Genomic DNA, 26,271 nt, shown 5'->3' with positions numbered 1-26,271 from the left:
GCTCATGCAATGCCATGTAAACTAAGTTGCAGTCTGCCACTTGCAGTGCAAAATCTCCTCTCCTACACATAAAGACGTAGACTCAATTTAAGCAGTTCACTGCTAATTTACCTAGTCTATGCTATGAGAATCACTCATATACATATTTTGTATGCTTCAAATTAAAACCATAAATTCTTTAAAGACCCCATCAGTTGACTTTTGTACATTCAATAAGAAGAATACTTCAACATTCTGAGAAATATACTTTTTTTCAGTACAATGAAAAGCTGAAACTAGGGTGCAGATAACTTCCTGTAGCTTAGCATTAGTCACCCTTGCTGTGACATAGGTACTAGTGAGGTCAAACATTTTTTTTTGGAATAGATTATAGTTTTAAGTATGCCCAAACAAATATGCTAAACATTTGTACATTTCTGCCTAAACAATGTGATCACTTTCTGCTGATAAATTAGTTTTGTTTGATAGTAAACTGAATATGAGAGCGCTCAGTGTGGGAGAATAGACTGGCAGAAGATCACTAAAGAAAAGCTTGGAGTTGGACTAAAAGTACATGGTTAGACATTCAGGCATTTCCTCATCTGTATGTGAGGTTCACTGTCAGTTGAGCAAAGCAGACCTCCTGTACATTAGGGTACTCTTTTAGGAGAGAGTGGGTTTAGTTATTTAAAGCAGAGCTATTCATTAAGGACTAATTCCACAATATATTATGCCCTTTAATTACTAGACATTTTCCTGATAAATATGTGGAATACTATGTTCATGTAATGGGTAATTATCACATGTAATAGTTAGTACTTACTAAGAAAGTTAAGGTTAAAATGCTAAGAAAAAGCTTAAATATTACCCATCAACTGAAATAGATACCTTGATAAGTACCTGAGGATCCAAAAACTGCTGTGGACAAAATTATCGGTAAGGATACTCAGTCGTCCAGTTTATGGTTATCCCAAAATTACTGTTCAGTGTCAACTGGACTTGAAGTACTTGAAGATGTTTCACCTTCCACTCAGAAGGTCCATTAGTTCCAGAACATTCCAGAACTGATGAAGCCAGTTCAGGAACTTCTGGATGGAAGGTGAAACAAGTCCAGTTGACACTGAACAGTAATTTTGGGATAACCATAAACTGGACGACTGAGTATCCTCTCCGATATTCTTGTGGAGTTTGTTACCAGTTAAGTATAAAGTAAATGATTGAATAAATCTTTTAGAAGTGGGTGTAGCCATGAACAACAACTATTCAAGAAAACACAATTGATTGTATAATACAATCTTAATTTCTACACAGTATATAATTAGACTTCGACTATTACCAACATGAACAATTGTTAACTACAACCGATCAGCAATAGAAAAGGTGTCTATATTAACTTAAAGTCGTCAAAACTTAAGTAATTATCCGTTACATTACAACAAGTTTCTATATATATTTACCACATAAATACCTCATTTATCATTAGGCAACTATAAAAGAGATGGTTACCCAGAAGAAACAAACTTCTAGAAACTACAGTCAACTCTGAGAAGGCTAAAGTAAAACTCAAGCACTCAAATTTTATGTTATTTTTTCTTAAAATTTACTATATTTCAGATATGATTACTCGATTACATTTATATTACAGCTGTACTAATATTCATATTATATTTTGACATTAAAACACACAATACGATTATAAAATACACGGCAGTACTACACAATAAAATCAAGATTTTTGGCTTGTAAAAAAGCTGCATCTACTTGAGGCCCACTGGCAAACACTGTACATGTCACTGAGATGTTTTTCCTCTGAACATTTCAAATGGTTTCAATTGAAAAACAGTTTCAGGCCTCTACGATGTGGACCAATGTATTCAACTATCCAACAATAGCTAAAAGCTCCAGTAAATTAACATGTTTCTATTGTATTAATGCAACAGTATTAACAATACTGATTTACCTGCCATTTACATGGGCTTGGGAAGGGTACAAAGGGAGCACTGGCTTGTGCTGGCTCAGTGGGTGAGTTACATTTTAGTTTAAATAAATTATCTAAATATTTTTTAGAGGTATTTCTACTAGAGTAGGAGTTTAAATGCAGGAAATTTCATGTAGCATTTTACATTGTTGTATTGTTACGTTATCTGAGTACATGATGTAAATTTCTCCAGTACGGTGTGGGCAGTACGCTGAAACAACGCAAAAGAGCCAGTTGTCAAGCGCACCATCAACTGAAACCTGGCAGAAACAAGCCAGGAAATCTTTCCAGGTCCTTGAAGCAGTCCAGAAGCTGATCTAAGCCTTGGTGTATCTCGATGTGTGTCAGATCTCCAGAGACCATGAGAAGCCGTCCATCACAGTCAGAGATAGTGGAGTTTACAGAGAGCTGACATAAAGGCAACATTTCACTCTGACAGTCCAGGGCAAGTGCCAGCTAGCTGCCAAAGTTATGCCAGCTTTTACTGGACTGCTTCAAGTGGCCACAACACAACTATTGTTAAAACATGGCGTGAAATCTGGTGTTCTTCACCAAGAAAATTATTTCATTCGGATACCCACAACCTCTTGGCGTTTTTGACATCAGCTTGGCAGATTCAAATGCTTATATATGGAGCTGGTTAACTGGTATTACTAATTCACAGTGTTCAAGATTTTTAGATGAAAAAGACATTGCTCAAATATTCAGGAGGAAAACAAATAAACTTGCTGGTGACGCGAGTACAAGCTGAGCCTTGTCAAATGTTAGCGCTATTACATTTACATATATGGTGATATTTCTCAGACATTACATATTAATGTCAAGAAAACAAGTGACTGAAGTGATGTCTGTTACACTAGATTTTTCCTAGACAGTTGGAGAAATGAGATTAAACTCTAGTCTCTAATCAGGTGAAAGGATGTGATAACATTAATCATAAACTACAACTGATTTCTAAAAGCCTTCGTTAATGATGTTTTGAAATCAATTACATACTATGAAACAACAGCAAATGCTTTAAACGTGTGTCAACAATTTCACTATCACCAGCAATGATGACTGTTCGATCAATGAGTCATTATTTTAGTGAAGCATTGCATGGCTATGTGTCACCAAGTCAGAGTGTACACTGATTTGTTTGGATGTGTGGGATGTAGAGATAGTCTGGTCACTTGCTTGTCTGTGAGTGTCTGTTTATATTACATAAACTAGCCCTTACATCCTGTTGATGAACACATTTTAGCATTCTTATTTGGTACAGTAGCTGCCTTCAACTATTTTCATTGTGTGCTCTGGACTTGTGACTCAACTTACAGTATGGTACATACAGAGACACTAAGTCACAATGATCATTTTTATAATTTTACACAAGTGACGCCAGAGGACATTTAGAGTTGCATCTTATAGTTACTTTAGAATTTTGACAATGATTTTCTCAGTGCATTTACTAATAATTTTCCCATAGTCCAAGGTTCCAAATTTAGGTCTATATGTGACAATGAAAACCATCAAATCCAGCGTAAAAGCTGAAAACAGACAATGTATGGAATTTTTCACTTAACTATCATCTTGATTGGCAATATCAATCATTTGGTTGGTTCACAGCTTTGGTCCAAACTTATCCATATTTTTCCTATAACACCATCATAAGGAAACCTTTTGAAATTCACTTTAGTGATGCCCTGGCTTTTATATAGTGCCACCAAGTGGATATTTTTGAAATTGTCCAACACTTGGGTTTATGGTCAAATGCCTTTAAAACTACTGATTATGAAATCCAGCCAGGTATTCATATTCATAATGGTTTAGTACTTTGTTTAGAGTCTGTACATGGGGGTTGTTATCAATGTTACTAGTCCCTGTCTGACTCCTGGTATCTGCTGAGATCATGTTAGTGGAGAGACTGGAACTAGAACTAGTGGGGGTGACCACCATGCTGGAGTCATACCTCCCAGTGTGTGTGTGTGTGTATGTACTACAGAATGCGTGGGACTAAACCACATTTGACTTTTTATACGCTTGTGGTTAACAGGAGCCAGATGTAGCTGCCTACAGGGAGCTTACATCACAACAGCCATTCATTTCTCTTTTTCTGTTTAATAAGATGTGTGCATACATACATACTTGCATATTTACAGTATGTTTGGATACTCAGACTAAGAATATGTATTATTCCTCTATTAGGGTAATAGAACTGACATGATTTTGTTTGCTTGTTTAGCAGCTCCAAAGATAGGATGTGTCCTGTTGACACGCAGATGATAGAGCGTGAGAGTGAGGAAATCCAAGATTTCATCACATAAGGCTAAATGGGAAAAATCAGATCAGGTTGTCTGAGGACTCACAGTTCTCTAGATGCTCAACATGGCTCTGACACAAAAGAAGATTCATTGAGTGAGAGGTGGAAAAATGAACAAATATATCCACAGGCAAATAACGTGCATGTAAATGATCAAATCCTGCATCTTAAATGCTGAGCATTCATCATCTCATCAGTTATACTTGTTCAACTGTAACAACAAACATGATGTTGAAATTATTACACTACAGTTTTCAGAGTGAATGGTTCATATTTAAAGATGTACATAGATGAAAAATGGGGAGAAAAAAGAAAAACAGCAAGAAAGTGCTAACTGAAAGCGAATGTGTCTGTGCTGGCCACTGGTAGAGATGGGCCGGAGTCCCAGTTGGCTCCCACTTCAAAGGCCCTGTCCGACAGTCTTGAGTGCACCTGCACCCAGTTAAAGTCTGCTCTCATCACTCAGGGTGTGGAGGGACCTCTCCTAAAGCCCTCACCATGCAGCTTTTTGCCAAAGGGCTATAATGGCCCACACTCAAGAATTCAACCTAAAAAAAACAGGTCACCCATACAAATTTCACTGCAGAATTAATTGTCTATCCTATGGTGTGAGAGCTTACGCATCCACAGTAGAGATTAGTAGGAAAGTCTATGCTACCTCCATCGCAGAGCCCCCAGGGCACATGCCACACTGTGACCTAGAGTAAAGGTTTCATGGACATCAATTTATAGTTTGGCCAAACAGAGAGGGTTCAAAGTTTCACCCCCTTTTTTGCCCTTTGTCTATTTTGATATGTAATGTATGATTTGTTTAATAATAAATACAGTATATAGGAAAATAAAGATGTTGACATGAAAACCTATGGGTAGAACATTTATTCATGAATGTTTTCCTAAAAAAAATATTTAAATTTATGACAAATTACTCACCAGATAGTTGCTTACTTTGTCAGTCTTTATTTGGTGATGGGCATGTTGGGTTTATCAGAGCTTTTCTTTTATTAGAACAGCTGCAGTAGAACTAAATCAATACATTAAAGTTGCTGGCCTTTAAACCAAAATAATGAATTAGACAAATGACTAGACTAATTATAATGGTTTCTTAACACTTTTTAATCAGCTTCTGAACAAACAGGCTCCCAGCCATAAAAACACAGGTAGCTGCTCTGATTTTAGTCTTGATCCCTCATTACACCTTCTGCATAAATAGTATGCAGACTAAAGACAAAAAATAAAGCTCTGTTCACTGTGCTACCTCAGCTAGTCACCATGTGATCAACTGCCCATGACCTACAGCGTACGTCACACAGACAGTTCCCTACTAAAAAGGAAACTACTCAGCACAAACTCAGTTCCACACAGGAGGAGCGAGGAGATACTGTGCTGTAAGAATGACCAGCATCCATAGAGGTAACTTTTTAGTTTGGTTTATTACAGTTGGCTTAAACTTTATTCCAGTCTATCTAATATGGATGATGTATGTCTGATAATTTCAGCGTGTTTGTTTTTAGTATTATTGCTCCAGTCTATTTATTGTCAGTGGGTTGTGCCTGTTGTTTCCTAAGTGTTTGAGATGTGTTAAAAGTCAAAGAAGCCATTCTGGCCTGGGTATCCCTTTGATGTCATCTGTATCACTTGCTCTAGTGTAAGTGTGTGTGTGTGTGTGTACATGTTTGAATGAACATGCTCTGAATTTGTCCAGCATGATGACATCCTCCTGCGACTTAGTAAACAGTCTATTATAGAATTATCACCATAGCATCTACCAACACTTTGTGGCTTCAAAGGAGCTATAAAATCTATTAATGACAGGCTATCCTGGGAATGAAGAAAGAAAGGGTCACAGGTATGTTGGGCTTAGCCCTGTAGAGGCCAGTCATGGTTATCATAGGGTACATATGGTAACAGCAGTTAGAAATGTCTGTGACCATTTTTTGCATTTGCGCAACCAAAAACATGATTTTTGGTGCACTCTCTGCACTAGAGGAAAGTGGCTGACAACAGAGCACAATACTAAGACTCTGGAGTCTGTTAGTTAATGCAGTTCATCTCTGTTGGCAAATCTAAATTTACAAGATAATAAATTATCATAGCTCTGGCCCTCTGGTGTGCATGCATGCACATGTACATTGGAGCTTGTTGTCCCAAGAGGATTGTGTATTTTTAGAGTGTGTGGTGTATTCTGACCTTTCATTAGCTTTACGAATGCTACTGGATTTTCAGTTGATTATTATCTAAACAGTCACTCAGGCCAGATCCTTTTATCCTCATGATGGGTATTAAATACATCTCCGATAAGGGTTGCTACAGAAAGTAAAACATTTATTATGAAGACTATTCTCTAAAAACAACAGTATTGGTCGCGTGCTTACAGCATGCTTCAAACAAATTCACAAGTGACCTGCAAGCAATGACTTTCTTGTCTCTGAGAAGTAAAACATGGAAGTAATATGCTGTTATTTTAGTACAACAAAAACTTGCAGGGAGGAGGATGGAGTGAATGACTGGGCAAACAAACCGCTGTCCTCACCTCTTTCTTTTGACAAGCAGGGTCTTTCCCTGACCTTGACCGAGTAGTTTTAGATGCTTAAAAAAAACCTTAATCATAGATGTGGCAGGTGAGCAGAAGAAAAGTTATTGCAACTGTACTCGTATGCATGGTGGTGTAGGGTTCTAGTCACACCCGGTTTGTGCTCTAGAGGCTGGTGAGAGTCAGAGAGTAAATATTGATAAATGTGTAGGTGACCTGAATACTTCAATATTGAGGTATTGGCCAATCTAAGAAGGCCAGAAGATTTCCTGTTACATCTGTCTTTGTGAACTTGATATTACTGTCCACCCCAGGGCACTGTGTCCTGTTGGACACATGTGATGGCTGGTTGCACAGTTGAGAAATGATGGTAACACTCAAAATCATCCCCAATCACACGTAACCCTTTTCTTATATTTCTGCTCCTCCTCCACCTGTCCCTTGTTTCTGTTTGCTGGGTGGATCTGCCCAGGGAGTTTATGTCCCATCAGTATGGGAAATCAGCCAGGTTTGACAGCAGGCTGTCCCCACTGCTTCAGGCTGCCAGGGGATGGGAATAAAGAGTGAGCTCATCCTTGGACTGCCTGACTGGTGACAACCCCTAGCATAATCCCCACAGGGGACACATTACTGGGCCATTAGTCCAACTCTTCCACCTAGAGTGCATGCCTCTGGCTTGCCCTTGGCTTATTCAGCCCATTCTCTTTTCCAACTGCAACTTTCCTTTCAGAAATAATCCTGAGTGATTATATTGTATCAACACTGAAATCAATTGGATTAGTCCAACATCCCTGCCTCCGTAAATCTTACCTTTATCCCCCTTTTACCCCAGTGCAGCATTCAAACATTGTAAACTCTGTCAGTACTTTTCCTCTGAGAAGATGGTTGCCAGATTGGACTCTGTACATCGAGGCAACATTTTCCTCCTACTGACAAGAAGGCACTTGACTGTGTTATTGTTTTTGAAGAGAAAGTTTGGGTCAAGTTCACAGGCTGGGAGAGAGAAAGAGAGAGAAAGAGAGAAAGTCTGTTCCAGCTTTAGCCGCATAACGTAACCATGTTTGCGCTTCCCTAATTCCCTTTCATTTAGCAGAAAATAATGTAGAGAAAATAGTCAGTTGATCTGCAGCGTACAAAATGTTCGCCAGAGCTCAGCTTCTTTACCCCATCTCACAGCCTCTGACAAACCTGTACACACTCTACTCTGTGTTTGTGCAGGTCTCTGAAAACACTGAAAAGTGTGCCTTACCAAATGCAGCCTGCCTGCTGAGCTCCAAGCAGAAATACAAATTTCTCTAAAAGGAGCTTAGCTTTAACAGGAGCTTTGGCCTGAACACAAGAACTGTTTTCCCAAGCTTTTGATGTAATAGCAGTTTGCAACAGCTATACCTAATTCTAATAGTTTCAATTCCGACAGGGATTTTCCTGATTTGTTTACTTGCTTGTTAGTATTACTAGGTCAGCTGAATCAACTGTGGCATTTTCAATCCATTATCCCAACCTCTCCAGAGACGTCTATACTGATAAAAACTGTACAAACTGTTGCCAGTGAATAAAAGTGTATTTTGAGTTTGTGAACGGTCTTTGCACTCAAGTGTTTTCTTAATCATATCCAGTCAGGAGCCATTCAAGGGCAGAGAGAAACATCAGAGATTTGATGTCAGCACACTGCCAAGCATGAAGACACACAAATAAAAGCATGGGAACAAAGGTAAGGATGGTTGGGGCAATGTATAGTGTGTGTATGTGTGTGTGTTTTATCCCTACACTGCCTCAGCACTCTCTTTCTTACACACGTGGTTCATATTTAAGCCATAGTGCTGCTCCACTGGACAATATGGCTATGATCTCACAGTCCCACATTCCCTACTTTTTACTTTCACTTGTGCTGAGCTTTAGGTGGTGCATGGTTGCAAACTCACAAATATTTAAACACGCATTTAATAATAATAATGTCACAGATCTACTTCCTGAACTAATTACATTTACTAACCAAATCTAATTAACATATTTTTCTGCAACAGCAAAAACCAAGTACTTAAAATTTAGCTAAAGGCTTTTTCTTTCTACAGTACTTTGTTAGGTTCATGTTCCACAAGGTTTATGTTTAAGTATGTGTCTGAGTGTGAGGAACAGCATAAAGTGCAATGCAATCATCATAACTATATTTTATGATGATTCAATAGATTATATAATCAATAAAACCATAGATTTGAGATAAAACAGGCTAAATACTTTATGTAATGTACTAAATGCTAGTAGGGTATATAAACTTCTATATACTACAACTGTTATTATCATCACATATTCTCTATTTGTGGTCACTTGCTCGTGCATCCACTTTCTACATCTGGCAACATCTTTACTTTTTAAAAGTTATGTTAAGAACGAAAAATCTGTTTTGATTAGAAAATGCCTTTGAACTGTGAAAAAAAAAACCATCACATTTTCTTGTGATTGTCCAATTTTATTATGTTGTAAAATGAAGGCGCCATTATTAATTCTAATATTTTCTGTCTGTGGTTCCAGATGAACTCTTCACACTAGGACCGGTTCGACCTCAGCCTCATCATCATGCCATCCATCCGTCTTTAATATCTCCTTCCTAGTCAAACTCTATAACCCCTACATCTGCCCAATGGTTGTGAGGAACTCTCAGGAGCGAGCCCTCCCTCATCTCTCTCTCTCTCTCTCTCTCTCTCTGGCTCTTTATCCCAGCTCTCACTCTGTCCACCGCGCATTGATAAAGGAGAGGACCGATGCGAGCATCCGACCGAGCAGTCCCGACAGAACCGCAGTTAGTCACGCATGTACGAACCTTTGGCTCCAGCTTTTATTTGGACCCTTTTCTACCTCTGAGCTGAGCAAAAACTAAGGATATCTGTTTGTGGACGTGAGTGGAGACGTTCAACAGTCGGCACTTGTTGCTCACCTCTTCAGGTAGACCTACTCTCAGCAGCCAGACGAGCTCACATGGGTCTGGTGCGCACATGGCACCAAAAACGCGCTTCTCCCACTGCTGACAGCATGGAGCCGCACACTGGATAATGAGGCCTGTCTACTGAATGAGTGATTAACCCAGGCTACTTCACATCAAACCTAATCTATTAAACTTTGGCGTTTTCTTCTGTTATCTGATTGATTTTTTTGGGGAGGGGGGACTTTGGTGGCTAAAAAGAAAAAAAAAAAAAAAAAAGCGCAGCCATGCTGGGTTTAAACCGGATTGTGAGCCTTCAGGGAGCGCGGATTCGGAGCTGTGGTTCGCCCGGAGTCAGACTCTCATCCCGACCCTCAGAGTCCCAGACCCCCGGTGCCAGCTCGCGGATTTACTGTGCGTGTCTGTTGCTGCTGCTGCTGACGCCTCGAGCAGACTCTTCGTGGTGGTGAGTGCGCACGCAGTCACACGCACACGCACAAGCCTACCTGCCTGCAACAAGACTTACAAATGTTGTTTTGGAATATTTTCTATTAGAAGACCCCCTCACACTGCCCCAGTAGGCTATTAGTAGGCTTTTATTAAAGATGATTTAAGAAACTAAGTGTAGAAGGCAGGTAAGTGAATGCCACACGGTGTGAACGAGGCTGGGACTGCTGCCCGACTTTGGGATTTAACTTATGATGACTGTTTTAATAATCATTTTCCAAAGTCAAAAACAAAACCCATTCCAATTAATAGGGAGCAGTGGTTTTCCAGCAGCCCCCTGACAACATGTTAATTTACCACTGAGGACACAGCACTGTGCGGACCACACTGACGCTTTAAACTTTATTCTTCTCCAGCTTATTCGTCCATTTAGTTTTTTTTTTTTTTTTTTTTTTGCTTCAAACTATTCTGAACTGGTGTGAATTAAAGGCTTTCACATGCTATCATTTATAACTATGACTGCAAAGAAAAACCTCCGAGTGTTTTTCTGTCATCATTTAATTTCTCTGTGATTGACTTGCACCTGAACAGGGAGGGAGGCCAACGCAACACCTTGGGACACTGGTAGTGGAAATAACCTCAATCACGAGATTGTGAAATATATTCAAACGTCTTTAGGATTTTGTTTCTAAAAAGCGTTTTATTGGTGTCAGTTTGTTGGCCTGCCATGCTGAGAAATAATAATAATAGAGCGATAAATATAATTTATGTCCAAGCTGTTGGCTGAGCGCGTGTTCGGCTCAGCTGGAGCCTACATTAGACAAGGCAGAGCAGTCATTAATTCACCACACACACACACACACACACACACACACACACACACACTGAGAATTTACTGAAATAGTCCAAAACCAGCCATGTAGAGCATAGGCGAGCGCTGAAAAAATATCTTATTGCCTGTGCAGTAATGTAAGTGAAAATGTCCATGTGTGTGAGTGTGTTTATAGGAGAAGTGTCTGTGTGTGGGCGGGTATGGGGGTGATGGAATGCCTAATAGTTTGTGTAGATTAAAAGCAGTTATGGGGAGCAGTGGGGAGAGTGTGTGTAAAGGCTCTGGCTGGGCATTATTGGCTCTGAGGGGAATTTAGTGGAGGAGGATCCAGAATTTAACTGTTTATTAAATGCCTGGGACTGTACAGTAGCTGAGTGATGATATGGACAGATCTGGCGCTTCGACACCCAAGGAGGTCACAGAAATGACGGCAAGCTGATCCGGCCACTCGGTGAAATATGACAAAGCACATATGCGGTAATTAAATCTCAACACACAATAGTCTGAACTATAAAAAGCAGAATCTGACACGGTGTCAGCACCTTCTTACTGACAAAGCTAGAATATATGATCAGATTACTACTAGATCTAGATAGACTACTTTGATCCAGGAGGGTTCGAAATGTAACACAGGTGTAACATAGAGGAGAAGTTGTGGCTGCATCATTAAAAGTTAAGTGAAGCCTTCCTTGGCCTTATTCATCACCCTCGTCTTTATCCTGTGACGCACAATCTAGTCACAGGGTGTGACAGCATGTAGTTTTAGACCTGTGGATATTGATTTACTATCCCATAAAACCTCCTGACATTCAGAGAGAAAAATAGAGAAGGAAAATTAAGTGTGAATTGCTCTTTCCTTTGATGAGCACTCTGTTCTTATTCCTCCTCTCTAATCCCACTCTGGGGAATTGAGAACCTCCAGTCTCAGTCGTTTCGCCCAGCCTCATAAAACACGACCACACAGCTTCATGCTCCCCTGACCTCTCCTCGCTGACCCACCGAAGCTCCACGGCCACCGAACTGCAAGAGGTCTCATGTGCGCACAGGCAGAGGCATGCCATCATTAGGCTCAGAGTTTATTTTGGGCAAGCTCGGCGCAGCATTTATCTTGACAGGATGCTGTAAAAGCCTGTTTTATTAGGACAGGGAGAAAGATTGGAAGAAGCGTGCAGGAAAACTTTGAGTAAGATGAGAACGATCAGGCAGAAGACAGAGGAGTAAAGTGAGTAAATGGGGTCCTAGTTTGACAGGGTTATTGGAGGCCCCCAGACTTCGTGCTCTGATTTGTGACAACATGATTTCAACTATCCCATTGGGAAACATTTAAACACACATACACACACAGGTCTTGTGGGGAGAGGTTAAGTGCTTATTTATTTGGAGAGCGGAGTAGATGGTTTCCACTCCCCTCCTACTCACAAACCTTAAACTGTTAAGTGTAGTGAACTCTGACTCACAGAAGGCTGTTACTGCAGCACTCCTTCATGCCACTCACCACCACTCGCTATCAGTGTGCGTCCACATGTGCATACATCTATCACATCTGGGCACCTATGAGTACTATCATCTGCAAAATGCCATCAATCACTGCAACGCATTGTGTTCCAGTCTAAGTCAGAGAGAGCTCACAAACCCCATTTTAGTGTTGATTCAGGTAAAAACCTGCCTTGTTTTTTGGCTTTCTCAGGTACATTGGTGCACTGGGAGCACGTGTGATCTGTGACAACATCCCAGGCTTGGTGAATAAGCAGCGACAAATGTGCCAACGCCACCCAGACATCATGCAGGCCATCGGCGTGGGCACCAAAGAGTGGATCAAAGAGTGCCAGCACCAGTTAAGACATCATCGCTGGAACTGCAGCACACTGGATCGAGACCAAACTGTCTTTGGACGTGTTCTGCAACGAAGTAAGTTCACATGTGTTTTCACAAGTTCAATACAAAACGTTTGTCTGATAACTGATTGTATGGTGAACAGTATGGATACTGAACACCATCTGCTACCATCTCGCTCCTCATTCTTACCCCTCCTTCTATACTTTTACTGCCTTATCTCGAATTTTTCTCCCTCGCTCTGTTATTTCTCCAATCGTTCCTTCCTACTCTCACGTATGCTCTTGTTTATAGTCACTAATGGACTGTTGTAATGCCTTTTGCCTCGTCAATAAACACACAGGCTTCGAGTTGTGGGCTTGTCGTCATTTTGTTTCTCCACTTCTGCCAGACCTCTTCGCCTTGTAACAGATTCATGCATATACACATATGCACACAGGCACAAATGCATGGATATTTCTTCCCTGTCTTTGTATCCAGTGCATGTATAATTCCTCCATATGAAAGGAGTTGACTGGAGACAGCCTGAGTCATTTATCTAACAACACAGGGACAGGACCTCTTCAGTTAAAACACCTGGATGTCTTGAAGTGAGCTGGTTATTTTGCATAAGAAATTAATCATCTACTTATGTAGATATTTCGCAATGATCTGCAGCAGTGTAGATTTGTACTGTTGCATTTTGTGTGCAGAGCATGGCTGCAGTAATGCACTTGCACATCACTGTTGTATGCAGTGCAGCTTGTAAAGACTCCAATTCTATGATACTAGATCTTTAGTGTTGAGGTCTTGGAATATGCTTTCTACTATTACATTGGAGAAAAGCATAAAAGCTAACACTTCATTCACAGCAGTTCATGGCAGCATATCGGGATAGAGGCCGTACAAAGTAAGGTGTTTGTCTAAACTAACTTAGCATCTGATGTCAGTGCCTCTCCTTGGCTTGTTATTGTCCCTCTTCCAGCCACCCTAAGCATGTGTGGGGGCTGACGGTGCTAGGAAAAAAGTAGCAGATATGGAGATATGGGCTGTGTGTGTGTCTGTGGAGAGGAATAAACAGTAATGTAGATGTAAATATTTATAGATATTCTCACTGTCAGACAAACAGCACAGGTTTGAATGATGCCCTCCTCCGTCCTCCCCCACACACACCCCGCCCCCCCCCCCCCCCCCACCCCCAGCAACAACTGCCCCATTCCTCTCACCAAACACATGCAATCAGGTTGAATCACAGGAACCCATCTAGGCTACTATTTGAGAGCGTGCGTGAAGTATTCATATTTTCTATTAATTTCTTCCAACCTGTATTTCAGGTGAAACCATTGCTACACTTATGCAGTTATACGTTACTTTAGAGATCAGAGTTTCCTATTGTCAGCCCCAACTTGGCAGTGCTCAGAGAAACAGATGCTTCATCTTGCATACATAACTGCTGTATAAGGTGCAAGTCTTTTTGATTAAAATAAAAGCATACATGTTCTGTCAGGTGTGAGCTGGACAAAGGAAAAGTGCAGCTGAAAAGCATTCTATGCACATAGGGTGTAACGGTTCTTTAGAAATCATCAAGAGACTACAACGTTAATTGCACCCTGTTATGTGAAAGCAACAATCAGAACCATTTTGAAGTTCTTACACTTAGTAGTAGTGGGGCTACAGCCATCACCCCACATGAGATACTATGTATGCAGTGCATGAGTTGGGGTTGGTCAAGTAGAGTCAGTGATCATAAATGAACTGTGTACATTTCTTGGAAAATAGTTCAGGATACAATTTTAATGATTCCTGTGGGTAAGTAAAACATGTGGCTTGCTAGAGGAAAGGTTTGATAGTCACTAAAACTGTCTTTGAGGACTTTTTGTAAACTTTAATTACAGAGGCACCAAGTGAAAACCAATTTTCTCTTTATGCAACTTGAGTTACTGAAGATTCTCAGTCATCCAGGGGAGGTGAAGTTCAGTCATGGCAACCAGACTTCATTCATGTTCGTTTGAAACATTTCACTACTCATCCAAGCAGCTTCTTTAGTCTGAGGGTAAGACTGACTAAAAAAGTCCAGTTGCCATGATTCAACCTGCAGATATGTGATTTGAGTTCTTATTTCTCTTCTTTCTGGGGCACTTAATCTACATGCCCTGAAAAAGCAGCTGTGACCAAACACTTTGTTTAATTCTCCCTGTGTCTTTGGCCACAAAACAGACGAAGAACTTAAGAGATCAACCAGGAACAGATGAGCACAGCAATGGTAGATAAGGCTATCATGACATCACCCTGTCCCTGATTAATGGGGTATCACTGTGTCTGTATTTAAACAATTTATGTGAGCAGAGGAGAGCCCCATGGCTAGGATTATATCCATGATAATATTTAAACAAAGCTGTGCTATACTCCACATCAACCCTGATATGTCAGCTGCACCTTCACATCCTGATGGCTTACACCCAGGTCTGGTCATGGCACTGTATTTGTGTATGCATGTTAAAATGTGTAAGTGTTGTATGAATGCTAAACTTTAGGTCTTGGAGAATCTAGTGTGCAGCATTGTATGAATAACATCCTATTTTGTGCCTTCTCTGTCTCTCTTTCTCAGACAGCCCTGAAGCAGCATTTGTCTACGCTATCTCCTCAGCAGGAGTTGTCTATGCGCTTACTCGCGCCTGCAGCCAGGGGGACCTGAAGACGTGTAGCTGTGACCCACAAAAGCGTGGACGAGATAAAGATGGCAAAGGAGATTTTGACTGGGGCGGCTGTAGTGATAATGTCAACTATGGAGCAAAGATTGCCAAATCCTTCATAGATGCCAAAGAGGAGACTGGTAGAGATGCACGGGCACTCATGAATCTACACAACAACCGCTGTGGCAGAACAGTAAGTGTGTGATTACTCACCCAAATGATGATGCGTTAACAAGCATTTGCTTGCCCTATAGCTTGACTCACTAGAGAAAGTACCCTCTGAAAGTACCCTCTGAAAGTGAATGGATATACAACTACAATTTAAAAAACAGGTTGGACGCTAAAATATGTAAAACAAAGGGCAATCTCTTAAACCCATATTTTATTCACAATATAACCCATTTAAACTGTAAAAATGTACAATTTTAGGAAAACGATAAGTGGTAAGAGCTTGCAGAACATTGTGCAACAAATTAGGTTAACTGGCAAAAGGCCAGTAACATTACTGGGTGTAAAAAGAGGGCATCTTGGATAGTTGGATCCTCTCAAAAGTAAAGATGGGCAGAGCTTCGCCAATATCTCAGAAGCTGTGTCTACAAATTGACAATTTCATAAAATTGCATAGACTTTGGATACGGCATATACTGCAATATCAAAAGTTCCAAGAATCTGGAGAAATCTCTGTGCACAAGGAACTAGCCTGACTGGATGTCCGTGATCCTCGGGAATACACAGCATTAAAAAAGTGAATTTAAAGCTTTGGTAAAGCGGAAAACTGTTCTGTAGTCAGATTAATTAAAATGTAACATTCTGTTTTGGAAAACATTGGCTCTGCATATACTGGACTAAGGAGGAGAGGAACCTTGTGGCTTGTTATCATTATAAAAGCCTGCACTCTGTTGGTATGGGGGTGCCTATTGAATAGGCAGAGCAGTTAGAATTATATATCATGAAAGAATGGGACAATACACCTCTCCCAAAACTCCAGCAACTGGTCTCCTTTGTTCCTAAACATTTACAGACTGTTGTTAAAAAAAAAAAAAAACTGATGCTACACCTTGGTAGACATGGCCTTGTCCCAGCTTTTTTTGAGATAACTACCTTATTTGTTTCTTAAAATGGCATTTTAACATTTGATGTTTTTGACATTTCTCATTGTGAATAAAATCTGGGTTTATACGATTTGCAAATCATTGCATTCTGATTTTATATAGATTTTACAGAACTTCTAAACTTAAAAAAAAAATTGGGGTTGTATACAAGGTGAACCTGGGAAATCAAATATGAAAATTTTAAAAATTAACTACAACTATAACAAAACTGTGCATTCATCTAACTTATTCTAACACAACCATTTAAAAAAGTTTCCTGCCTTAGTGCAGCATTTATAAAATGTGTGAATCCAAATTTGCTGATAGATAAAACAACAACTTCTCTGTATGTATTTAGGTAGTGAAACAATTCATGACACTGGAATGTAAATGCCATGGAGTGAGTGGTTCGTGCACACTGCGGACATGCTGGAGGGCCATGTCAGACTTCAGGAAGACCGGTGATTACCTGAGGGTGCAGTACAACAAGGCTATCGAGGTGACGATGAATCAGGATGGTACAGGATTCACCGTAGCCGACAAAGCTCTCAGGAAGCCCACCAAAAACGACCTGGTTTATTTTGAGAAATCTCCAAATTTTTGCCTGCAAGACAAATCAGTAGGTAAGATGTCAGAGTTAAGGCAGGTAGACTGGACTGAAAGGAAGAGAGTCAGTTTATTGTGGATGTTGATGGATTGCTCCATGTTTGTTATGTGTATTTTGTGTGTATGTTCATGCATGGCTACTGTGTTTGTGAGTAATGGTAGACAACACAGCAGTCCTCCCATGTCTGTGGAAGCTAATATCCCTTTACCCTGGGGACATGGTTGTTCTGTGACCACCTGACCTCTGTCAGTTTCTGTCAACACAGAGAGACATATATACACAACCCGGCAGGGGATGTGCTGATCAACCTTTACACGATGCACCTCATCATTTATGACTGTTTCTGTTTGGTTTGTTGATCATAACAAACATAACTTGTTGATGCCAGCTGTGATGATATTTGCCATTAACATTTCTATCATTCAGGAAGCTCTGTCCACTTCTCCCTCTTCCCCTGTCCCTTTATCTGTGTCACTATTCATACCTTTGTGCATCCTCCCCCTCTTTCTCACCTTCCCACTGGAATCCACAGCCTAGGGACACAAGCAGTCAATTTAGAAAAAAAAGAGAGATAAAAAAGAATCACTTCTGTCTGTCACAGTCTCTCTCACTCTGTGTCTGTCTGAACTAAGCATAGCTGGAGGGCGAAGTGGGCGTCAGAGTGTGAGAGCCTGTCTGTCTGTCACGCTCCACTGTCCATTTAACCCTCACAAACACACACACACACACACACACACAGAGTGGCTTCAAAGGGAGCAGTGGCTTGGGAAAGGCAATGTAACTATAGGCCACTCTACCAACACTGCATAGTTGTGTGTGTGGGTCTGTTGTTCTATGGGCAGCTTGTTGTAATAGGCAGCAGTTCAAACAGGGATCTTCTCACACCAAACACCAGCACTAATCTCTGTGGGGATGACAGTCACATAAGACACCGACAATATGCCACTGCATTAATAATGGCACCACTATACACTATGATCCACTCAACATTGGCTACTGCAAATCTTACACTGAACCAAATAAAACTCCATAGTCAAAGTAAAAGTTCTGGTCTCTGTTCCACAAGAAAACTTTGCTTTACCATCAAATTGCACAGCTTTATCACTAACTTCTGTTCGTTTTAGTATTTTTGTAGTACTGTTTTTAATTTTTTGCCTTTAACAAATTTCCCACAAGCCCATGACTTTCATGGGTTCATTTTTTAAGTTGAATTTATAAGTAGCTAGGGTCGGGAAAAAATCTTCTTTTCCCTGTTTTGTAATAGTGAGTTTGTTCAGCTCGTTTTAAAACAAAGAATATGTAACACAACAAAAGATGCTGCATTTAAATAGTGCAACGATACCGTCTTGGTATCGTACCCAAACTACTCAGCTGTGAGCAACCTAAATTGTGAAAACAGTTGCTCAGTTAATGTTTACAAAGTAAAAATAGCTAACCTCTGGCTCTTTGGCTTGAAAAATTTAATTAACTATTACTTAAGTGAACTGATGGCCAAATGGTTAAGGTGCATAGCACCTAACTTCAAGGTCAGCAGTTTGATCTGTTGTCTGGGCACCTTTGTGCAAATGAAGGCTATATAAAAATTAAGATTATTCAATTACTGAAAGAGCTTCAGATAATTATGTGATTAATTAATCAAATTATTATTTTTTTTATGATTTTGGCAATCTATGCAGGTTATCTACCAGTTGTTTGTTTGTGGCACAAAAAATCTGAAAAGAAAATAGCTTTAACACTACGCACTGTTTTTTACTCTGTGCAGGTTCACTGGGCACAACAGGACGGGTCTGCAATAAGACATCAAAAGACACAGACGGCTGTGAGATCATGTGCTGTGGACGAGGTTACGACACCACAAGAGTTAAGCAAATCACCAAGTGCGAATGCAAATTCAGATGGTGCTGTGCTGTGGAGTGCATGGACTGTGAAGAGTCCGTGGACGTGCACACGTGCAAGGCCCCCAATTCCTCTGATTCGACGGACCAGACCTGAGGACATGCCCTCTGTTCCCCCTGCATTGCAACCCCATCCCTTTCCCCTTTGCAGGACATCCTGTGGAACGTGGCATTCTGCGAAAGTTTGTCCAAAAATGCTCTGTGTCTCCGCCCTTCCCTGCCCTCATCTCAGTTCATCATTTGCATGGCTTTTCTACCTGTCTCCATGATAGCACTAAACTTCAGTTCCCAACAATATGAATTAATACCCATTAGCTCCCATTTGTGAACTGCCTAGTGACTGAACTGCTGGGATCAGATAAACAGCAAAACCAGTGAACATTTTGAGGCTCGGGTGTATTGGGCTTTATCAAAGATTAAGACGAGACCACCTATTTTTTAGGGCGTGGTTCTGTGTTAAAATGGTTTGCTGCTTTCCTGATGCTTTAAAGATACATTTTTACATTAATGGAGCCTTCAACCATATCCAGTATTATTACAACAACATCATATATTTACATAATTTTCTTTCTTTTTTGGGGGAAATACACTTTTATCTACCAAAAAGAATACTTGGTCAAACTTTGGGAAGTAGCTTGACAAGTGCACTTTGAAAAGTGGACATCTAAGTATAACTCTGGTTTTGTGAGGACAAACAGAGATCTGGGCAAAGGACTACCAGAGAACAGGGAGATGAATAAATGGATGGATGCATAATAAGAACTTTGAATGAAACTGTTAAAAAACGAAGAAAAAAAAAGAAGGTTTTTTAAAAGTGATTTATTTAAATTGTAAAGAGAGACTGCACTACATCAGCTGATGAGGAGAGAGAAGAGCACCCCCCCCCCCCAATTATTGTGATTATGCAGCATACTGTACTCTAGTCTTCAGTGTGTACAATGACAAACTGCCACTTAGAAGAAGAATCAAAAGTGGTCGTTGTGAATGGTCATTCACTCACATGTTTCAGCGACACAAGACATGTTTTACTTCTCTGCTCTCCAGCTTGCTTGTGTAACATTGTGTATATTGCCTTATCTAAACAGATGTTCGTATGAAATATATGGTGCATTAGTATGACACTGGAATCTTTGTTTTTTGTTCAGTGAGCCAAACACAGAGGCCGAAGGCAAGAGACTAGATAGTGCTGACATAGCAGAATGAATCAGTGTGACCAAACAAGATAGTAAGTTCTGTTGTACTGCTGTCATAACCTGCCATGTTATTCCCATCACACACTCAGGCACACACACCATCCCAGTGCCCCTCACCAGTGTGAGCTGAGAGACACGGGGGCAGTAATAACACAATCCATGTCATCAACAAAGGCAGATTCTATGTGGAAGGGGTGGGGCATGTTATATCAGTCAAGGGGGGGGAAGTGTTTGATTAAAGGCCCAACCTAAACCCCAACCCCTGCTGGCCTCATCCCACCCCTCGCAATGTGGAATTCCAGGTGGGTCCCAGGCTAATGACTAGATGACTGTAATTACCCAGGGCTGTTGATAGCTGGTGATTGGACATGGTTGTGCCACAGAGGACCCAGTGTGAGCTCCTGCTGGGACCACATTTAATCAAAGGCATCTTGGCCAGCTTATCAAAGGGAATACTTTCTAGCAATCTTCTCTGCTTCAGCCCCTTCTGCTCCCCAGGGTCTCAGTCAAGATCAGTCTCTATTATATTGGAGCCCAGAGACTCCTGATAACATGAAATCAGACAAGTACAAAATTAACAGCAGAGTACAACTGCATAAACATACTGTGATACAGTTCTTTCTGTAGCATTTTTACTGAGTACTATCTTATAACAACACTACAATTTCCTGTAAGGCCTGCATGAGTCCACCATGCTATGTTGGTCAATATCTAATAGTAATAACATCACCTCTCCTTGCTCTTGAGACAGGATGTAGCCATGTTCAGGCTTGATTGGGCTCATCGGTTTCATGACAAAGGAAATTGCTCTCTTGAGTTTCCTCCATCAGTTCTAGCACATTCTTGCGACACTGCTTTATAATCAAAGTTTTTGATGGACTAATATACGGCCGCTTGTAATTTATCTTTCAGTCTACCAACCTCGTCTGTAACAACAAGAGCTCTCAACATCCTAGAAGTGGTCTTTTAATAGCCCTAGAAGACTCCATTAGATAAGATAAGCTCTATTGTCCCCCATGGTGGTATTATCAGTCGCTGAGACTATTCTACTGCCAGTGTCCTGTGGCAGCTATCTGTGTCCTGGATGCCAGGCTGAGAGCATTCCTGTAGCACAGTATCACAGGCAAACAGTCTTCACAGCTGGCAAACAGCGATGTCTGCTTGACAGACCCAACTCACTGAGGGCACACAAATGGCAGCAAGACACAACAGGTTTAACTGATATCACAGATGTTTTACAACTTGAAGCTCACTTTTTTTTATCTTTAGCCATCGCTTCTATTAATTATGATAACTCAGCAAATTAGCTAGTGAGTTTGAGAAATGCTTTAATACTGACAAAGGCAAGAAACAAAAGCCTTGGGATGACTATAGAGGTTTCAAACTAAACTAAACAAACGTATCATTTAATAATAATCCTGACATACCTTGAGTAGTTGTGCTCCCACACAGTTTTTCCTTGCAATAAGGTATTATTATGAACATTGTGATTAACTTCACTTTAGGTTCTGCATCCATATAAAGTGGTTCAGTTAATCTGGCTAATATTTTGGTTGTTTAAGACCTGTCTGATCTTCTCGACTACTGCCAAATTGACTGGTAATGCTCTCAGATTTACAAAATTACCGGGTAAAATACTACCGTAACAACAGCCAAAATTACAAAAGTTTGATAAACCAGAATTATCCTTTAATTCTCTAATCTGACTGGGGATCAAGTCACAGGCACAAGTAGTCACATCAAGATGTAGTCCAGCTGCATTTTAAGTCTCATGCAAAGTAAAGGTTGTCCATCTGTGTAACATTGGCTCTGTACAAAGTGGTACACTGACACAACGCTGCAATAACATGAGACACCCAGACAACACACATGGTCCCAATCATTCATTCAGCATCATCACAGTTATTCTAAACGGTGTCTGCCTTGCTTATAAATACTTGTTCTATAATATCTCTCTATAGATCTCCCCCCATCTCAGTACTGACAGCTACGTATGTAGATTTATCAACTTTATATCCAGGCTGTAACGCATGTCAGTCTGAGCTCAGATTGCCAAATGACACCAACCCTCAGAATAGAGGATGAACTTCACTCCAGTTACATACACATAAATGCAAGTGCACACTCGCAAATACCGATAACTGACTTCTGTGAGCGTTTACTCCAACATGCTCCCCTTAAATCCAGATTCTACTTAAAAAAAATAGAAGAGGTGTGAAACAGAGAAGGAAGACAACAAGTCAAACGGATGGATGAAGGGGAGAGAGAAATGTATAGGATTACTCAGAGACCTGGCGGGCATGTTTATCAGCAGATCTTAATCTGAGCAGAGAAACCCGCGTTCCCCACAATTCATCATCATTACTTGCCCCACCTGCCACATCGCCCTCACCGTCTCCCTCTACCTCTCTCTACCCCCCACTCTTTGTGTCTGATACCTGCTCCTATCCCTGGGAATCAAGCTGGAGACCCCACTAACAATTCCCCCAGTTCCATTCACCTTGGGGTGGTCCAGGTGTTAGCCATGTGAATTGTTTCGCACACATATTCACATGTACATACCTGCAGGCCAGGATAGGACCCATTCAAGACCCTCTGCGTTCAGCCATCACCTGTCTGTTATGACCCTCAGCATGTCAGCGACCATTTCTAATCTGTCACTCACTGTTTGTGACCAGAGAGTACATGTGTATGTGTGTGGTGGGATGAGTTTAGCCCTCAGGGGTAGTACAACTTGGGTCATTTTTTCCCAGAGGGGAGTCTATCAAGGTCAAGGGTCATAAACCCTCAGCACCATGAACAACCACCACTGATCCGTCGAATGCTGACACCTCCTGAACATTAACAGCTTGCTCATGTGGCTAAGCTCTTTCCTGGCTTGCCAGCAAAGGGACAAACTTAACACCTGCTCTTCTTAATACCACTGTAGTTACCAACAGTGTCAACTCCTCTGTTCATCTTTCATCCTTTCACTCTTCCTCTATTTGATGGGGTGGGTGTCAGCCGCTAGGTATTAGGTGGTGTAGCTTTGTTGAGAACAGGTTTGGCTTGAGAGGCTGTGGGAGCAGTAGGAGGTGCAGATTTATTAGGGAGTTCGGACTAATATTTACGTGACCTGCCAGGACCCGAAGGGTGTAGAGACAGACATGGAGAGAAAGTACGGTTATGAATTACAGTGTCTGCATTGAGGGAAAAGGTGGATTACAACACTTCTGAGACCTACAGCAGAAAGTATTCAGCCTTTACCACCCAACTTCTTTCCGTGAATCCCTTAACCTTCACTACCTGCCCCCTTCACTATGTCATTTCATATAATGGCAACACATTTTGACAACCATCATAGTAGAACCCCTATGATATTACAGCAACAGCTTCAGGTCTCTTTTCTGAAAAAGATAGATAAGAAAAAAATAGTGGTCCTGCAGGTTGCCATATGAAGTGAGCTGCTGACAAAAAACAGGGATTCCACTAATAATTGAACTTTACTAGCAGAGCACTATTTCAGCTCTCACTCACTCTAGTAATTGCTCAAATTACCACATACATGTAAAAAAGCACAGAGCATAAAATTTGTTTTCTATATTTTATTCAAGATATAACTCACTGAAGTTCAGTGTTGACCAAGTATTCAGCAGGTTCAGCTCACAGAAAATACACAAAGTGTGTCGTTGCTATGCCTGAGCTGGACGTTTACGGCAGAGTCGGTGAATTCTCCACCGTACAAGGTGTGGATTGCGATGTGACGACGTTTGTATATGCGTGTGACGGTGTGAGTGTGTTTATCTCCCTCCCTGTGTGGGAATTTACAGACACACCTCGCAAGGCACAAACAACAGTGACCTGAAAAAATAGTCTAAATTCCACCAACATACCAGAGAATCTGGGGTTTGGGCTGACAATACACACTGACACACGCAGACAACAAGAGATGGAGGTGTGGGAAACAGGAGAGATACAGGGTCAGGGTCAAATTGTGTAGGCCTCACAGACATAGATACCAGTGAGTGATAGCAGCTGACACACAGTGATGCTGACACTAACAGTGATATCATGGCTACCTGAGTGACACTGATAAATCGCACTGAGCCATCCTAGCTCATCCCTATGACTTTTAATCAGCAAATACTGCACCAAAGAGATGCACTCTCGTAGTCCATAGTAAAACTCTAATACTAGTAAAAAATACTAATTTAAAGGGTCTAAACACTGAACAACAAATAACATAAGGCCATAACCTCTTAAGTGGCAATTGAGTGAAAGGTGAAAGCATCTACTGGAGTGTCTACCTGAACTCAAACATGCTCACAAATGTGTGTTTATTGTTCCTTAGAATTGACTAGATGTGTTTACCATATCACTGGAGCCAGTTTCCCACTTCCAGTCTCCTAGTCTCCTCACCTTTAAAAACACAAACCACTAAAGATACACATCAATTCACTTGTATAGTGAATCCTGAACTCACACCACATAAACAAACACTCTCCTTGTGGAATGCTGGCGACTGTTTTGTTTGTGTTGTTGTCCAGTGTTAATTTCTCTGCTCATCTTCGGCTGTAATTTATACTCCCATTGGCACTTAAATTCTAGAAAACTTGAGAGGATCTTCATCTTCATATGTCTCTTATCACGGTCACAGTCTGCTGATGCAGCCCAGTGCAGCAGTAACAAGCCTCCACGCTTCCCCTGACTAGATTTTACCTTCTAGCAGCACTGAGACAGCACATCGAGAGCAAGGACACAGTACAGTAGCCTCAGTCGCTCAGTAAACAATGGTAAACAGAGCAAGCGCTTGGCATGAAATGGAGGAATACCGCACACAAAACATTTACACAGAGCTGCCACGGGAACAATATCATTTCAGTTTTACAATAAAGTGCTGGTGTAAGAAAAACAACAGAAGGAAACTCATCTGTCCCTTTCCCTGGACAGCATGACTTGTTTATGCTTCAGCCTCCCACTCTGTGTAAGGAGATAATTCAATCAAGTATAATAGAGCTTTCACACAGGCTTAACCCTGATTTAATGCTAATGCTACGTCATATAGCCAGAATTGTGTCCACATCAATCGTACTGTTGCACTGTTACTATTAATATCTGCACTTTATTTACAAAGTTTTGACCTTTAATTATGCAATCTGAGGTGCATTTCAACTGGCTGTTAACCTGAACATAAAAATGATTTAAAGCTAATTTCATCTTTTTCTATGGTCAAGTTATTTTTATAAGAAGTTGTAATGAAAGCAGTATCACAAATCACACAGTAGTGACAGCTACACTGTATTATGATAGAATAGGACAGAGCAAAACAACAAAATTAATTTGGAATATATAAGATGTAATGCAGTACAAACCACCTGGCTAATTACAGATAAAAGCTTGGGAGATAATGAAAGCAGTCGTATCACACTGGTGTCCCAATGCCTAAAGGAATTGTGGCATTTTAATTATACCCACTGTCAGCCAGAATGGCTGGATGCACCACACCTTGTTTTGGCAATACGCTACTGTGTCCACTCCTCCAGTAACTAAAGCCAACTACTGACAGTAGTTTGACTCATCTCAGACTGAAAGTAGAAAAACTCATGCAGAGAGCGTAGACGCAGACACCAATTTCACTGTTCCAGTGTGTATATTGTTGTATACATACATATATATAGCATATATAGCATTTACCACATATATGGTGTAAAATCATAAATTACTCTTGCTCAGTATTTTGCATGGCCTCACAAAAGCCTATGTGCAGAAGAAAAACTGAATGAGTGTCACTGACTGAATGGCACCACTATACTGTATATACTACATACCAACACTAAAACTATAACTATATGCTATTCAAAAGTTTTCTGTGATAGATGTAATGTTATAAGTATATACGGTTGGAGGAAAGGGTGAAAGGGGGAGGCTATTCAGGAGTAATAAGTGTCAACAAAAGCACCAAATGTAACACAAACTGCACATTTGTGCATGTGTGTGCTAATGTGTGTGCTAACTATGG

General features: G+C 40.7%; 1 protein-coding gene across 2 annotated transcripts; it reads left to right on the top strand.

The window, feature by feature from the left end:
* Positions 1 to 5,620: 5,620 nt before the first annotated feature.
* LOC113167442 (protein Wnt-2b-A-like) lies at positions 5,621 to 20,199 on the top strand. Of its 2 annotated transcripts, XM_026368062.1 has the most exons (7): positions 5,621 to 5,666; positions 8,403 to 8,497; positions 9,316 to 10,169; positions 12,670 to 12,890; positions 15,403 to 15,680; positions 16,937 to 17,201; positions 18,948 to 19,273. In XM_026368062.1, exons 3-7 carry the CDS (start codon positions 9,991 to 9,993, stop codon positions 19,175 to 19,177), a joined length of 1,173 nt encoding a protein of 390 aa, XP_026223847.1. In that variant the 5' UTR covers positions 5,621 to 5,666; positions 8,403 to 8,497; positions 9,316 to 9,990; the 3' UTR covers positions 19,178 to 19,273. The 2 variants fall into 2 exon arrangements, with proteins under 2 accessions (XP_026223847.1, XP_026223848.1); XM_026368063.1 differs by lacking the exon at positions 16,937 to 17,201 and having other exon boundaries at positions 18,948 to 20,199.
* The last annotated feature ends 6,072 nt before the right edge of the window (positions 20,200 to 26,271 follow it).

The sequence above is a fragment of the Anabas testudineus genome, chromosome 7, assembly GCF_900324465.2.
Source record: "Anabas testudineus chromosome 7, fAnaTes1.2, whole genome shotgun sequence".
Classification (NCBI taxonomy): domain Eukaryota; kingdom Metazoa; phylum Chordata; class Actinopteri; order Anabantiformes; family Anabantidae; genus Anabas; species Anabas testudineus.
This window is presented reverse-complemented; position numbering and strand designations above follow the sequence as displayed.